General features: G+C 46.5%; 1 protein-coding gene across 2 annotated transcripts in view; it reads right to left on the minus strand.

Annotated features, from left to right (window-relative positions):
- The window catches only part of HOMER2 (homer scaffold protein 2), a 93,664-nt gene that overhangs the window by 32,053 nt on the left and 43,697 nt on the right, over positions 1-17,914 (minus strand). For both annotated transcript variants that reach the window (XM_080914498.1, XM_080914497.1), the window contains exon 2: positions 6,145-6,301. In XM_080914498.1, coding sequence (XP_080770624.1) covers positions 6,145-6,301 — 157 coding nt within the window. The remainder of the gene's footprint in view (positions 1-6,144; positions 6,302-17,914) is intronic.

Here is a 17,914-nt window from a genome sequence, read left to right on the forward strand (position 1 = left end):
AGATATTCAGTAGGTCAACACAGTGCTTTGCTATGTTGTTTTCAATTTGTAATGAATTTATTAAGTTGCAGACTGGGTCCACAACATTGGACTGGTGGCTGGCCCCTGAGCCTGTTGCCTATCTGCCTGTGGATCTAGAGCCCTAAATGGATGACAGTGGGAGAGGATGTACGTAGTCCCACAGCAACTTAATGTGTGGGAGTTGGAGTTGGGAAGTCTGGTGGGGTGACACCTAGAGGGAGTAGTCCCCTTTCCAAAAGAGAAGAGGAAGGGTTCTCTTAATGGAAGGAGGACTTGTGTTAGGGGTACTGGGAGGAGGAGGAGGATACTGGGATGTAAAGTGAATAAATAAAAAAAGGAAAATGACTTAAAGTTTTCAGACTAGGGCCTGTGCACTGAAGAACCTACTTTAGCTGAGTAGGAGATCATGAACGTCCAATTTAGTATTAATACATCAAGAATAACTGTTACCCAGCCTATAACAGAGTTGTTCTGGAGGCTCATCTTCAGGGTGTATCAGGGTGTCTCAGGGTGAGACACTGGCAAGCACACCGGAAAAGAGAGGGGGCTGGGCTTACAGAGAGAGGAGGGGCTGAATTTACACAGAGAGAAGGGGTGGATTTAGAGTCTAATCTTCAATGTAGGAGTGGGGTCCACGCAGACTGTGGAGAAAGCAAGGAAGAAGTCACACAGCCTGTCATACAGGATCAGGGAACCTGAGGCAGGACACTACCACCAGGAAGCAACCAAGGAAGAAGCTGACAAACAGAGGTGGAGGCAGAGCAGGAGGAAGAACGAGGCAGAGAGAGGAGACAGAGACATGCTGCAGACCAGGGAAGAACTGTCTTCCAGCCACAGGGGAAGAAAGATGGGGAGAAAGCAAGGCCTGAGGAGGGTGGTCTACTTTGTAAAGCACCAGGTACAAACTCTGATATGGGCTGCAACTTCCACAGGGAACAGTGTCCTGATAAAAGACCTAGTCCTTGCAGGTCACTGGAACCACATTTTCTTAGAATGCCCAAAATACCATGCACTTGCCTTGGAAGAAGGCTGGAGAGGAAAAGAACAGTCCCAAGCCCTAGCTGGAAGGAATTAGCAGTTTCCCATGAGAAACTTTGAGGCAAAGCAACCAAAAGATGGGCTGTCTGCTCCCCAGGAAGATTAACAAAATGCCACCTTCCCATCCCATGTTTTCCTTGTGCCTCAGAAATGGAAGAAAAGAATGTAACATTTACTGAAAACCTACCGGGTGGTAGGAACATTCTAGAAACTCAATCTCTTAACAATCTTGACATTTTTTCAAAAGAGTAAATAACAATGGTGGGTGGAAGATCGGAACCTGTGTTCTCTACTTTTTAAAAATATTCCATCTATGTTTGGGGAGGAGTAGGGGGAAGGGAGGTGAGAGGGAGAGGAAGAGAGGGGGAGAGGGAGAAAGGGAGAGAAGAGGAGAGAGTGGGGGGGGGGGAAGGAGGAAAGAGAGAGCACATGTATACCACTGTGCATTTATGGAGGTCAACTTTTGTGAGCTGGTTCCCGCCTTCCATCATGCTGGCCCAGGGAACCAAACTCAGACTTTGAAGCTTGGCAGCACCTTTACCTGCTGAGCCACCTCACCAGCTTCTGATGGTGTTTCTGAAAGCGACTTTACGTTCCTCAAATACCCTGTATTCTAAGGTTTCAGCTGCTTTTATCCTTTGAAGTACCACGGACAGGCAGAACTTTCGGTGCAGCGAGCACTACTAAATATTTGTAGAACAGATGACCCCTCGGGTCTGCTAATGTAGGTTTTCTGTGATCCTATAAATAACCAAGAGCCAAGGGCAGGGAGTCATCCAGCACACCCGGGAGGAGCACCTGCTTCAGGCAAACCCTGCCCGTAGGCACAGGCAGCTTTTCACAGGGATGACAGTGATTAACTTGGTCCACAAAGAGTGCCAAAAGCACAGCGAAATCAAGGCTGCAATGGCTCAATTAACAAATGCTCTGGAAATACAAGCTTCTTCATAATGGAGTGGCTCATCCTATGCAAAGCTCACTACAAATCATGCGGCCGCGGCAGGCCTCTAAGAGGCTGGAGTCAGGTGGTATATTTCTGTGGTCCCCATCTGTCCATCATCTGTGACCCTGTCCCTGCTCACTCTCCGCCTGTGCACACGGTTCACCTGCTGCAGGCCTGGAGAGGGGACAGCCAGTCCTGCCCTTATCACTGCTTACTCCCCTTCATAACTCACTCTCGGACTTGTCTGTGGCGCTACCTACTCTGCCTGGGCTGAGGCAAGAGAGCAAGTCAGGCAGACCTCTTCTTAACTCCATATGCAGAGAACCCAGGATCTGGGCAGTCACCTCCTAGGGCTTAAATAACATGGAGGTATCACATAGCAAGGGTTCTCATCAGGCCGTGTCTTTAGGGCACAACAGGAAAGGACACGTGCCATACTGTCACTGAACAAAGGTGTTGTGTTTCAAGAAAAAAAAAATAAAGAACAGGGTGAATTAGGTCTTCCTAAGCAGCTGTCTTCTCTCAGGTAGGTCAAGCCCTCTGTGCCTTTATCCTCCAGGCAATGACAGGAAAGAGGTGCTTGCTGGGTTGGGATGGCAGGGGTTGAGTGCTGGCTCCAGCCCCACCCTCCAGCAGAGCCTGTGTTCTTCCAGCAGCTGAGTTTATACAGCTACTGTGTCTGGTGTGGCCTTGGCTCAAAATGACCTTTGACTCTCTTCCATGCCAGCAGCTTGTGACTGAAGTACATCTACTCCATCCCAGAGGGACAAGTTTGCTTTTCCAGTAATCGATACCCTGTGCTTTGGGAAGCACATTTGGCCTGTGTGTGCCAAGCAGAAGCTCTGTGAGGCCATGGGTGTGATGTGACCAGGCCAATAAAGAGAAGCCGGACCAAGGTCTGCCTCAGGTAATCAAGGTATGCCCATGTGCTGCATCAAAGCTTACAATCAAAGGCCTTAAACACAAGAGTCATTCTCCTGTGGTGGAGAGAAGCCGTGTGGCAGCCAGGCTCCCCTGGGGCATGGGCACATCCATGCTTGACGGTATCTGGAGCCTGGATGTGTGGCTTGAGAGATGTAAGGCCTAAGGGAACGTGACCCACGACAGCTATTCAGAGACAAAGAGAAACGAGGCATGTTGATTGTGTGGAGATGTTGAGGGGAGATGGCAGACCAGAGCCCAGAAGTGGAGGCCTCATGTCAGCACAGGTAGTCTAGCAAGCAACTCAGCATACTACATTTATTGCAGCAACAGGAAGGAAGGCAAGAAATCTTAAGTATTCATACAGGGCAGGAGCTGGGGTTCAAGGCAGTAAGACTTCAGTATTGGGCAAAGAAGGGTAGCTGGGTGGTAATACCTAGTACAGTCTGAGGTCCTGTCTCCATGTTCCACTAACTATGGAAGCCAGAAGCACAAGGTTCTCTCTTGATGTTTCCTGTCCATCTTACTTGCTGCTGTCAAAGGAGAGTCCAGCAAGACTGTGGTGGTTCTGGACTATCCAGTACTATTGGGACAAAAGACCTGCCCTGTCTCCAGCTCCTGGCCGCAGGGATAGTAATTCAGTGACTGAGTCCAACCCACATTCCCTAGCCTTTTGCTCTCTTTGCCAAACAAGGCTCTGTCACAGTTCTCTGTACCACAGTGGCGAAGCTGGAACTCTCGGTAGACTTTAAGAACATATGGTGGACAGGGACACGGTTGGAGGCAACCAAGAAACTCTGGCTTAGTCTCTAAATTCTAGTGGTGCCTCACAGCCTACGTTTCCAGTTCCTACTTCTGTGCCTCTAACTCAGTGATGACCCCACACTAGGCTGGAGTCACCTCTACTACGTAACTAGCACATAGCTCAGCCCCCTGCACCCACCTGACTCCTCAGAGCCATTTTAGCTGGCTTCCACCACACTGCCAAGAGCTGCAGAGGCAATACCGATACACTGGCCGACAGTTTGACAAACGACTAAAGGCCGAGCTAATAACCCACACACGCTATAAGGACGCTGTTTTAGCTACAGTTAAGCCCAGTAAATCCGTGGCTAACTCAACTGATAGAAGTGTAAGCCCACCTAAGGATGGCAGATGTGCTGCTAGACTCCGCAGATGAAAGAGAGCAGGTGAGCTCAATTCTCCGTGCTTGTCAGAACACCCTGGAGAGAGCCCAAGCGATTGCAGCTAGAAGCACAGACGTGGTAATTACAACAGCCATCCCACTGTGCCTCCCAGAAGTAAAAATAAGATAAAATAAAACTTTAAAACCAAGGTACCCTTCAGGCGGCCCTTCATCGCAAATGAGGCACCAACTACCTGTCAGGCACTGTCACACGTCCTTGCTACGGGACACCCCATACTATGTCCCCAGTGCTCTCTGTCTCAGCTGCTTAGATGGGAGAACGATTTCTTTATTCTAAGATGTTCATCGGAGCAACTGCTACTCTCTGAAATGATAGGGGACACACCCTGGATGAAAAAATGTCAGGAAAAGCTTCTCCAGTTGCCAGAGTGAGTCATATGTCAACCCAATGAATGGGTCCAGTGTCATAGGAACTGGGCACCAGTACCAGCCTTCCTCCCCAAGAGTAGAAAATCCCACTACCTATGCCTAGACCTCAGCTACACACACACACACACACACACACATACACACACACACACGTGTGTGTGTGTGTGTGTATGTATGTATATAAAGGAAGGCATTTTGAATCCTTTGCTGAGGGAGGAAGGGTTGTGGAAGTTGGAAGAAAAAGAAAGGACCATGAGACCAATCATCTCTAGAGGTCATGGTGCTGAAAGTCAGGAGACACCTGGAGGAAAGCCAGGGTGCTGCATCAGATGAGGAGGCCTTAGCAGGGTCTCCTGCTTACCAGAGGGACCCTAATGGAGACTCCCCCATTCTCTCTGTACTGTTAAGAGGAGACTCTGGAGAGGCCTCATTCTACTGCCCAGCTCCCAGCTCTTTTGCTTTCTACTGACTAAAGCTGGCTTTGGCACAGAGTGCATGGGGACCACGGGACCATGGTGAGGAGCCACCAGGAAAGGGATTCGGCTAGGGTCCGAGCAAATCTGGGGCTGCAACAAGGGCTCCAGTATTAAAGCAAACCAGAAGACACGCTCTGTTTTGGTTATTATACCAAATACTAGAAAATAGAAATAGAATTGTGGTTTACATGGTGAACAGGGAATTTTACCTTCAAACACACTGAATGTCAGGTGACATGGCAGCACAGGAAAATATCCAGTGGATATCCATATCCAGTGGATACAGAGTAGAGGCAGAGAGACTTTGATGTAGAAGGCTTATTTATTTTTAAGGACATGATAGGACTTTGGCTGGTGTCCCTTCATCCTCTTCCCACAAATAACGTGGCCAAAATACAGAGAGGGACAATAACAGAGGGATGAAATATCAGGAATAAACATGATTGTAAGAAATACTAGATAAGATATGATAGACCATGCCTATAATTCCGGCTCTCAGGAGACGGAGGCAGGAGGATTGCCTCCAGTTCCCATCCAGCCTGAGCTACAACACAACCTCCTGCTCCACAAAAAGCAAAGAGAAAAAAGGCACTCCTAACTTACCTAGTAAAAATTAATTCCCATGACTAATAAGAGCAGAACCAGACTAGAGGTAATACTCATTGACTGCAAGGGTGCAATAAGCTAGCATCCTCAGACAGGCTGTAAGAACGAATCCGGGTGACAGCATGACCTATACTATTACCTGTAGGAATCTACCCAGAGCAAACATTCCAAAGGAAGCAGGAGGCATAAAGTGAACGGCTGGGGATATCCACTACATGGGGGGATGCTTAGTATCTGTAACAGCAAGAAACTGAAGCCATCGTAACAAATTAAGATCATCCTTGGCTCTTAGAGTAACCACTGCAAGGGCATTAAAATGTTAATTACGGAGACAGTGAGGTAACAGGGAGATTTTACTCATTTGCCGTGATTTTAGGTGGAAAAGAAAGAGCAAGATATGTGATCACACGGCCGGTTCTGTAGCCCACGCTCCGCTTGTTATGTAGGTCTGAGATAAGACAGCAGGGTTTGGGACACAGCTTCCCCCTACGCCTTTCAAACGCATCGGACTGCTTTGGAATCAAAATAAGCGAGGACGTCAAAACTGTCTGGCAGGCCGGTACCTTGGCTCCGTCCACACTGATGATCCGATAGCTGTTCCTGGTGACATCGTAGAAGTAGGAAACAGTGACGGCCTGCTTGCTTGCTGGCACCCAGTTCTTCTTGGTGCTGGGGTCAATCTGGAAGACGTGCGCCCGCGTGGTGAAGATGGGCTGTTCTCTGCAACAGGACAGATGTTTATGTGAATTAATGAAACCTGACCTAATGCATAGTTTACGGTTCCTAGGCCACCCACCGTCTCATCCAATTTTAAGTAGCTTATTGGCAAAGATACATATGCATGAGAACAATTAAAATGAGAAGGAGGAGGAGGAGGAGGAGGAGGAGGAGGAGGACAGCATCCTTGGGAGTGTTTTTTGCTGCCTGTACTCCATTTAGCTGCAGCTACCTGGAGGCCACTGGGCAACTGGCCTAATGAGCAATTTGCTTTAAGTGAAATTCTTCACTGAGAGTTTTTACATTGCTGTCAAGAGTTCTATTTTTTTTTTCCCTGACACCCTGTTGGCATTTGTGGGGGTGAGGGATTCTTTGGAACTAATTCATTTTAGAAAATTTTTTAAAAAATTATTTTTGGAGACTGCGTCAATTTTAGGATTCTGCAACCCATTTGAAGCTTAATATTTAAGTATTTCTCAGATCCGAGGAGCTGTTTTGAATGACAGAATTATTTCATAGCCCTGGAAGCATCAGCAGTCTGCTTTCGAAACCTGTGAGAGTCCAGCTGCGGGGGCTGGCAGGCTCCACACAGATCCTTCTGGTCTAATCCCTGCTGAGTCTCTCTCCTACTCTCTGAACTGAGGTCTCTTTCAGCCACCAGCCTGTGAACGCTTCCTTGGACTGTAAAACAATTATCCAAATTAACACATTAACTATGTTTCTTTCTGTTTAGTAAAGAATAATTAGGTCCTGACAATAGGGATTAATAACTAAGATTTTAAAACTATAATAGAATCTATCACAGTCATGCTTTGAGATGTCCGCTTAACAAAGTAACAGTAAGAAAGAAAGAAAGGAAGGAAGGAAGGAAGGAAGAAAGAAAGAAAGGAAGGATAAAAGGAAGGAAGGAAGGAAGGAAAGATGGAAGGAAGGAAGAAAGAAAGAAAGGAAGGAAGGACGTTAGGAAGGAAGGAAGAAAAGATGGAAGGAAGGAAGGAAAGAAGGAAGGAAAGAAGGAAGGAAGGAAGGAAGCAAGGAAGGAAGGAAGAAAAAATGGAAGGAAGGAAAGATGGAAGGAAGGAAGGAAAGAAGGAAGGAAGGAAGGAAAGATGGAAGGAAGGAAGGAAGAAAGAAAGAAAGGAAGGAAGGAAGGGAGGAAGGAAGGAAGGAAGGAAGGAAGGAAGGGAGGAAGGAAGAAAGGAAGGAAGGAAGGAAGGAAGGAAGGAAGGAAGGAAGGAAGGAAAGAAGAAAGAAACACAGTCTCATCATCAAATCTGCTTCTTAAAGAAAAGCTTTGTAGGCACACTCAAAAATCCTTCTACGTTCAAAATAAGACAGGAACTGGGGAGCAGGGCCACCAACATGCAAAAATAAAGTCACAGAATACTATAGATTAGTAAGTATTGATTAAAGGTTTGATTTTTGGTTCAGTCAAATTAATTTTCAAAGTCCTGATGAGGTCAAAGGAGATAGATGATAAAGAACAGGTTCCTGAGTGGGCACAGAAGTTTAAGGGCAAGGAAGTCTCAAGTGGCTGTCAGTGGGGAGGGGCTGGGCAGGAGTTTCTGAGCTCTTGCCTATCCCCCCTCCCCCCCAGCGCCTGCAGAAGACTCATTACTGGAAACACAGCTCTCAAGGGGAAAGTTTATTCTAGGAAAGCAATTTACTCTTTGAGCCTCATACAAGAGATATCAGTTAATATCGTGGATATTTGTGCGGTGTTAGAGGAACTCAGGACCATCTGGAAGAGTGTGCTAAAAGTATAAAGCCAATGTAGCTGCTTCTAGAGCTGCTATCCAGAAGCAGAAGGAGGCTGGCAGTCCTGCTCCCCTCTAGGCCCAGGGAGCAGGAAAAAGTACAGCAGGAGTGTGGGTTACTCAGCACTTCCACCAGTGAGTCTCAAGTTCTCGCACAAGCTTCACCGCAAACCCACACCCTTCAGGGGGCTACCTGACAGCTGTAGAAAGAAAAGAAAAGGAAGATTCTTGCCATAATGTTTCACATCTGTTGTCAAGGGGCCACGCTGTGTGGAGTGAATATCCATGAATACAATGCGGTAAGTCTGCCGTCTGGATGGCCCAGCTGTGCCTCTCACAAGCCGGCACGGTAGCTTTCTAACCATGTAACTGCAACGCTATAAAGAATGGGCTCTCATGCAATGGCCTGCTCCTGTGAGAGGAGGTAGGTGAGCAGCTGTCCCACAGAAAGTCTGGGGGATTAATTAGACTGAGTCTTGGCACTCTCCCTCACCGCATCAGCTCCTTTCAGGGATGGAGCCCTGGCTTTTGGACCTCCCCTCCTGCTAGTTCAGTGAGGAGGGGGGTCTGGGACCGAGTATAGGCGTGCAGGGTATGGACAGGGGTTTGCTAAACCTTCATGGTAGTGATGAGCCATCTGCTCTAGCCCCTGGCACCTGACTCCCTAGTGAAAGGGCCTGGGGCCTCTCTGATAACAAGAGTTCTAGGTGCCTGTCCTTAAAACAACAGTCCCCACAGCCAGTGTATCTCATCTAGGATGACACAGTTGACAGTTAGTGACTTGGTCTACTCCTGAAAGGTCTCTGACAGCTGCAGGGGCCAACAGTGGGTCCCAGAACTGATTCTATGGATGCCAAGGTTGAGGAGAGGGGGCTGAGGGGAGGCAGAGGTTCTCTGGTCAGAAAGCAGAGGCAGTGCTCTCATCAGGGAGGACAGAGAGAAGGGAGTAGGCCTGCTGTGTTCCAGCAATGACTTTCTGTATGTACTGTGTCCTTAAAGCCTACAGGAGTGAGGGCATGAGACAGTCAAATAGAAGAGAGAAGCTGGAAGACAAGGTAAGATGGCAGAGCCTGCTGTCTGCTTGGCATGACTTGGGTCAGGTAAGCACTTTGCCTTCTTAGCTCTGGAATCTGAAAAGCTTGAGTTGCCCCTAGGACCTCAACCTTGAGGTGAGGAAGTATAGCAGGTCCATCTGGGCAAACCCCTGTCACCAGACCCGGGCCTTCCACGGGACAGTGTTAGGATGTCACCACACATCCAAGTGATCACCCAGTGTTAGGATCTCACCACACATCCAAGTGATCACCCAGTGTTAGGATGTCACCACACATCCAAGTGATCACCCAGTGTTAGGATCTCACCACACATCCAAGTGATCACCCAGTGTTAGGATGTCACCACACATCTAAGTGACCACCCTACCAAAAACCTATGGCCTTACTGAGGCCAGGGCTACCTTCCTTGGTCCTGAGGTCCCAGCAAACAAAGACAGTGGTGAAGAATGGGGGGGGGCATGGGGGTGGGGAAGGAGATGAGACTGGGCAGGACCTGGGTCTGCACAGCTGTTCTGATAGCAAGCAGTTCGGAGCCCAGCAAGCCACCCACAGGACTGGGATTTCCGCATGAATAACCTAATCTGAGTGTACTGGGGAGTTTCAAGCTATTCTTCTGATATTCAAAAAGCCTAATGTTATTTCAAGAAGAAGAAGGAAAAAAAAAAAAAAAAAAGACCAGGATGAAAAGAACAGCCAGGAGCTGACATTTACCAATTGCTTAGCATTCTGCATATGGGATTTCTCATTTAAGATCACAATAATCCTGTAGAGAAAGTGCAGTACAGGTGGGAGAGAGAGGCTCAAAATGGCCAGGAGTCCTGCCTGGGTCACACAGTAAGTGGCATAATCTAAAAACTTTAACTCCCTGTTAACCATGCCCTGCAAGAATAGTTAACACAGTAGCTGCGGGCAGTATATAGCCTCACAGGCTGTTGTGTGTGTGATTATACACAACTGTGATTTGTTTTTTAGTGGGCTCTCCCTTGCTGGCTGGCTTTCGGGAATATTAAGAGTCCCACATTATAAGACACTCTCATATTGTCAGGGGCCACCATCCTACCAACAACCATGTGAATTCCAAGCCAGATCTTTCTGCAATCAAGCCTTCCTGTGAGACTTCAGCCCCTACCTGAGTACAGTAGCTGACACGGGACCGAAATCAGCTAAGGGGCGTTCAGACTCCTGCCTTACAGGAGTTTTGGCTTAAGCAGCTGATGTTGTAGTTTGTCACAGTGAGATAGAGAACTAATACACTGTCCTTTATAGGTTGTCTACAACAGGCCACACAGATGGCAATATCCTCATCAGATCCTCCTGGCAGCTGTGAGGGGACAGTATTCTCCACACAGAGCTCAGGGTCACAAGACAATGCTTAGCACTGAGAAGAACACAACCAGAGTGCTTCAAATTCAGAGAAACAGACTCCGATCTTGAGAGCTAATTTATCCTCACCTGAGAAGGTTATAGTATTGTAAGTAGGATATCACTGTCAGGTCCTCTATGTGTGCAAATCACAATAAGGAGAATCTACAGAATGGGGACTTTCCCACCCAGGAGGCCACAGGCTCCTCCCAGCAGGGACCAGCAGAAGAGTGTGGATCAAAGACCAGAAACCACCTTCAGATCCAGTTTCATCCCCTCTCCTCTGCGTTTGGGTCTCGGGAGTATATTTGAAAACACTCCCATCCCTTCTCCGCAGCTTTAAATAGAAAGCAGATGTTTCCGGATGGCGAAATGATTCTTCAGGCAGACAATATAACCTACTGTTCTCTTGCACAGTCTTTTAAAAGCTGAATAAACACCAATTGCTGCTCATTGAGCACATTTTGGAACCTGACAGTAATTGTCCCTAAGAATAATTAGACGCTCTGTGCAACATATGTATGTTTGGAACATGAAAACCCCTAGGCAGAGCTACCGCTTCGGAGTCGAGCGATTTCTGGCTGTGTGCAAAGTGATTCTGCAAAGAACTGGCAAGCCTACTTTTTTTTTTTCCAGAAAAGAAGGAAAAATGAGGTTTTAACTTGAAGTAATCTTTCACTTGCTCAGTGCCCGGCTGTTTTCTGACATAAATCTATAAAGCCTCATGACTCTTATTTGAATTGCAAAAAGTGAGTTGGAAATTATTTTTGCAGCTATTTAAACATTTCAAAGTCTCCTAACCCTCCCTGTTCAGTCCTGACTCTTGAGCCCTTCAAATAAGCACCCCTGCGGTAACTGAAGGAGAGCTTCCCCAGGCCAGCTCCAAGCTGGGGGACACTCACAGGCTCCAGACTAGCTACCCTGCTCTGCCTCATTACCAAACTGACTTCTACTGCCGTGTATGTGTGTGTGTGTGTGTGTGTGTGTGTGTGTGTGTGTGTTGCTTTAAAAGTCAAAGAGCAACCTCAGGGGTCATTCCTTTGGTACCTCCCACCTTTTGTTTGGCAAAGAGTCACCACACAGTCCAGGCTAGGTAGCCAGGCAGCTAGGTCTCTGCTTGCCTCTACTTGCCTCCCACCTTACCATTGCTGAGGTTACAGAAACATGCCACCAAGCCTGGTTTTACATTGGTTTGGGGATTTAAAGACAGGTCTTCATGTTTTGTTGTTTGGGATACTTTGGGTCACACCCAGGGCCTCACACACGCTGGGCAAGCATTCTACAACTAACCTACCCCAGTCCTTCTTCCGGCACTTCCGAATCTACACTTTCTTACAACCATGCCAACACCAGGGCCATTTGGGGACCTAAAATTCCTCTCTCAGCTGGCCAGAAGTCCTACCATAGCATCTCATAAAGTCTGATGTGCAATCCATTTTTATTTAGTTTGCTTTGTTTTCATAGTGCCTAAGGCCTTGTAAATGCCAGTTGGTCCCGCATTACCATGTCACATTCCTTGCTCTCTCTGAGGATACCAAGCAAGTACCAGAAGTGATGCTTCCCTGGCCTCTGGCCAGCATTCCAGATGGTTAACAGACTCTTGCCAGTAAGGCCAAATGCCCAGAGCCCAGACAGAGAGCTACAAGGGGCGAAAGGATGCAGACAGATTCTCACACATTCTCTCAAGCAGAAAAATCTAATTCACAAACACACTGGGGTTCTACTCTCCTACAAAATCCAAATAGTAAGGTTACCACTATTGGCAAAATGGCTGAATAGGAAAATTCAGTAAAATGGTAAGGTATAAAATCACTAATTAAAACCAATGAGTACAAATAACCAGACAGAAATCACAATAATTTTTTTTAAAATTCTCATTTATAATATCAACCACATGAACATAGTGTCTAGAAATCTATTTAAGAAGTATGCAAAAATCTATATTAAAAAATAAAACTTTGACCAAAAATTAAAATGATTAAAAAAGGTGGGCTGGAGAGGTGGCTCAGTGGTTAAGAACACTGACTGTTCTCCTAGAGGTCCTGAGTTCAAGTCCCAGCAACCACATGGTGGCTCACAAACACCTGTAATAGGATCCAAAGTCCTCTTCTGGTGTGTCTGAAGACAGCGTACTCACATATATAAAATAATAAATAAATCATTAAAAAATACAAATCAAAACATTTTAAAAATGTAAGATCTTCAAAGGTACTCTGAAGAAATCAATAAATGATATGCCCCATTCTTACATAGAAGATCAATATGAAGATGTCAATTGCCTCTAAATCAATAAGTAATATAATGAAAATATCAGCAGGATCACTTTTAGGACCAGACAAAGTCATTTGTGGAGAAAACTCATAACGTGAACAAGTCCAAAAGAAAAAAAAAAAAGTCTGAAAATGAAGAGCCGTGGGAGACATTTCGCTGTATCAGATGTTGGAATGTATTATTATAAAGTTAACAGCAAACAGAAGGGAGGTGTCAGCGAATATGCAGACACCGGCCTGGGCAAGAACAAATTCTACACACTTGATCTTAGCCAAAAGACCCAGAAGTGACGCAAGAACAAATTCTATAAATAGAAGCCTAAAAAACTGTGCATGCCACGGGCAGTTCTGTCCATGCTCAGGGACAAAGGATTATCCTGGCTCCAGGAATGCACAGCTACTTGGTGGACTTGACCTGGCCTGAACCAGAGCCCGCTTCCCTGCCTGTCTGAGCCCTTCATGTGGACCACAGCTGCCCCACTGTGTTCAATTATTCCTATCACACCTAATAAATCAGAGGGAAGCATTTGTCATAGATCCTCCGCATCCACTGACAGGGGATTTCCCTTTAGGTCACATTTGCACCAGAGAGTAGAAGAGACAAGTGCCCCCAATAAACGATGACAGACTTGATTAATGATGCCATTATTCCTTGGTGTGTCCAGCAGTTTTTAGAGCATTCGGCACACATTCTCCTAGTGTGGTGTGTGGATCTAATTAAGTTCCATGGGCCAGAGGTTGCCTTGAGGGAGGACATCTGATCCGTGCCCACGTACTGTGAATGCATGGCCAGGAGTAGAGAAATGAGCCAGGAAAGCAAGGATTTCCACTTGGGTGACCGTGAGGCTTACTTAGGATACAAAGTAATAAAGAGCTTACTGGGAAGGTGAGGAGGTGAAGGCAGGCTGAGGCTTCATCACAGACAGATGGAGAGAAAAGAGAACTCATTACAGTGCAGTTCCAGGTTCAAATGGAACCTCTCCATACTGCGTAGACACCCCTCTCCTTCCTCCAAACACATCTTCCTCACTCGTGGCCAGAGATCTGGGTCTTATTCACTAGGCCCCCTGGGCAGCTAAGGAAGGGGCCATTCTGAGATGAACCTAATGGCTGGACATAACCAGCTGTGCATCTGTGCTAAGGAAATCGGTCTTTGTCTCAGGGCCAGCATCTGTCGACTGCGCTCCATGGAAATTTTTATCAAAGCAATTTTCTCTTCCAAATGCATTTCTAAAAAATACATATGTAGGATAAATGTTAAGTGGATTTAGATATTTGTTCTCGTAATTATGTAATTGCAATTTTAAGTAGCATTCTCAGACCAATTCTGCTGGGAAGTCACATGGATGCTATGTGACACATACATCTGTCATATAAGCGTCACATAGGTGTATAGCCTGCCCTTACAGACTACTTTGGACATGCATGGGACATTCGGTCCACTGTGTGCCGCCTACAGAAGCACCTTAGAATTTCAGCACAGATTCATCATATTCTCTGGAAAGCATATTGAACATCTAAACCATCATATTACAAAATCCTTTCCAGGGAGGGCTGAGGATTTGGCTGAACTGATGGAGTGATTGCCGAGCACCCACTAAGTCCTGGGTTCGAGCCTCAGTACTGAGCAAGACAGACATGACTGGCACAAGCCTGTAATCACAGTGCTCAGGAAGTGGAGGCAGGAGGATCAGAAATTCTAGGCCACCCTTTGGGTACATAGTGAATACGAGGCCAGTGTGGGCTACACGAGACCCTATCTTCAAAAGAAATCTAGGTGATTAGGACAAATTTTGAGTGAGAAAGTCAGAATTTTACAGCTCACACACCATGAACCCCACCCCACAGAACTGGAAAACATCCAAGCAATGATTTCTGGGAAAGCAGGCGGTGAGTTTTCGAGACTCACGGCGGTTAATGATCTCTGGGACAGTCTAATTCAAGCAAGTGAAAAATCTCACTGAAGGAACAGTTTGTGTTCTTCCTTGTGTTACAACACATCTGTGCACACAGATTTTCATATTAGGCTACATCGGAACACAATATAGCCCACTCTGTGCTATACAAGGCTGTGACTTGGAAACACAGTTTCCAATCTTAACTAAAGAGGGATTCTTTAAAAGACTAGGGAAATACTGTTCTCAGTTTTAAATGTTGAGGGATCTATACTCACCTAAGATAAAAAATAAATTAGATGTTTGAATAAGTGGTCTGTCCTAATAAACTAGAATTTTCTTTGATGTTTTGTACTGATACTGTTAAGAAGTATTTACAAATAAGTTGACCAATCAGTAGCAATGAGTTCACTTGTGAGGTCATGCCTTGCTGCCTCTTACCCACTTTATCTCGGAGTATGTCGAATTTTATGATCTGTTGCTCTCCCATTAATATACCCAAAAGGGTCAGGGGTGATGACACATGCCTGTAATGCCAGCTCTGGGCAAGTAGAAACAGGAGGATTACCTTAAGTTTGAGACCAACCTTGTCTATATAGAAAGTTTCAAGATGCCTAAGTAAGACTCTGCCTCAAAAAGATGTTTAATAAGTGGGCATGGTGGCACATGCCTTTGATCCTAGCATTCAGGGCAGGTAGATCTCTAAGTTCAAGGCCACCCTGGTCTACAGAGTGAATTCCAGGACTGAACAAGGGCTACACTGAAATACAAAGGGGAAAATATGTTAATAAATAAAATTAGGGGGTGGGGGAGCATCTCTAGGACATGTCAGAGACCTGGGATGTGGGAGGCTCCAGGGTGACTCTAGCCGAGAGTCCTAGCAGTGGGAGCTGTGGAGACTGAAGTGGCCGCCTCCTGTAGCCAGGCAGGACTCCCAGTGGAGGGATGAGGAGACTAACCCACCCACAAAACCTTCCACCCCAAATTTTTCCTGCCTAAAAGAAGTTCAGGGACAAAGATGGAGCAGGGACTGAGAGGATGGTCAACCAGTGACTGGCCAAACTTGAGACACATCCCATGGGCAAGCACCAATCCCTAACACTATCAATGATACTCTGAAATGCTTGCAAACAGGAGCTTAGCATAACTGTCCTCTGAGAGGCTCCATGCAGGAGGTGATGGAAACAGATCAGAGATCCACAGTCAAACATTAGACAGAACTCAGGGAATCTGGTGGAAGTATTGAGGGGAAGAACTGAGAGACCTGGGGGGATAGAAACTCCACAGGAAGATCAACAGAGTCAGCTAATCTGGATCCTTGGGGGCTCCCAGAGACTGAGCCACCAACCTAAGAGCACACACAAAGTAGACCTAGCATCATCCCCCACCCACCACGTAGCAGATATGCAGCCTGGTCTTCACGACAGGGCAGGTCTCCCAACAAAAGGAGTGGGGGTCTATCCCTGACTCTGTTGCCTGCCTACGAATCCTGTTCACCTAACTGGGATGCATTGTGTGGCCTCTGGGAGAGGACGTGCCTAGTCCTGAAGTGACTTGATGTGCCAGGGTGGGTTGATACCCAGGGTAGGCCTCCCCCTTCTCAGAGGGAGGGAAGGGAGACTATGGCCAAGATGTAATGTGAACAAGTAAGTAAATTAGTAGAAAAAAATTTAAATTTAAAAATTAAAATTGATATTTTATGGTAGCTGGTGATGCTGAGTATAGAGCCCAGAAGTGGCATAGTAGGAAAGGCAGTGCAGAGGGGTACCTGGGACCTGTACTGGGAGTGAATGAAAGAAGGGAGAGACTAAAAGCTACTCCTGGGGCACTGTACAAGCTTCAGTACACCAATGAGAAAAGTCGTGCCTACAGCAGACCTCTGTTTGTTTAAACATTTACTTCCAGGAGTCCCCCCAAGTTCTGGCAATGAAGATCAAAGAAAAACTCAGATATGTTTCTAGCAGGGGGAGAGGACAGTCGCCCTTTACACCAGCAGAGTGCTGTGCTCTCCCGGGGCTTGCCTCAGAGGAAGCCAATGTGCCAGGAGCATTATCAGAGCCTACATGAGCCAGGAGATTGGAAATGCCCAACTCCAGCCCCTCAGCTATCGAGTCCTACCTGTGCAGTGGGGATGTTAGAAGCCACTGTGAGGTCGTGAGGACCCTCTCCCATCCACTAGTGCCTGCCACCGCACTGCCGAAGGCTGACTCACTGCGGTTCCTTTTATCCCGTATGTCATGTCTACCTTTCAACGACAGAAAATTACACGGAAAGACTATTTGGAATGGTCAGATCGGGATTTTCTCAACGCTGTGATTAATAAGATAAAAGGTTTAATAGGGAAAGGTAAAAAGAGATAGCTAATCAAGCAGAGAGATGGAAATTCTAAGCAAGCATCAAGCAGGAATGTGGAAGACATGAACCACAACTGGGCCAGCAACGGTTCAGTGCTTACTTACTTACTGCTTACTTACTTACAGCACTTACTGTGCTAGCCTAACGACTTAAGTTAGATCCCCAGAAAATGAGTAAAGGCAGGAGTAGAAAACCAACTGCACGAAATTTCTTTTGACCTCCACACGTATGTGGATATGCATACTTGTATGAATGGGTGCCCACAGACAGGCACCACATACAGATGATGATGGTGGTGGTGGTGGTGATGATGATGGTGGTGGTGGTGGTGATGGTGATGATGGTGGTAGTGGTGATGATGGTGATGGTGATGATGATGGTGGTGGTGGTGGTGATGGTGATGATGATGGTGGTGGTGGTGGTGGTGATGATGGTGGTGGTGGTGGTGATGGTGATGATGGTGGTGGTAGTAATAATAAAAAACTGTAATAGAACTGAATAATGCCTTGGGTGAGCTCACAAGCAAACTGGATGGGGCTGAGGATAGTTTTTCCAAAATTAAGGCTATGACAGTAGAAAGTTTCAGAGCTGAAAAGCAAAGAGTAAAGAGTGGGGGCCTCACTCCTCATCAATACAAGAACTGAGGGAAAACTATGAAAGGTGTAGCATGCTAATAGAACTACAACAAGAAATGAAGTAGCATTTAAAGTAAGGATGACTGAAAATGTCACCCAAGTTAATGTCAGACACCAAACCACAGATCTGGGATGCCAGAGAACAGCAAAGTAAATGCTAAAGAAAACCATAAGCTCTAGTTCAGATTCCTGTTGCTGTGATAAAACGCTGAGGACAAAATGACTCTGGTCAGGGGAGGGCTGTTGGCTTACAGGTTACAATCCATCACTGAAGGAAGCCAGTTCAG

This window comes from Micromys minutus (genome assembly GCF_963924665.1).
Source record: "Micromys minutus genome assembly, chromosome: 3".
NCBI classification, from domain to species: domain Eukaryota; kingdom Metazoa; phylum Chordata; class Mammalia; order Rodentia; family Muridae; genus Micromys; species Micromys minutus.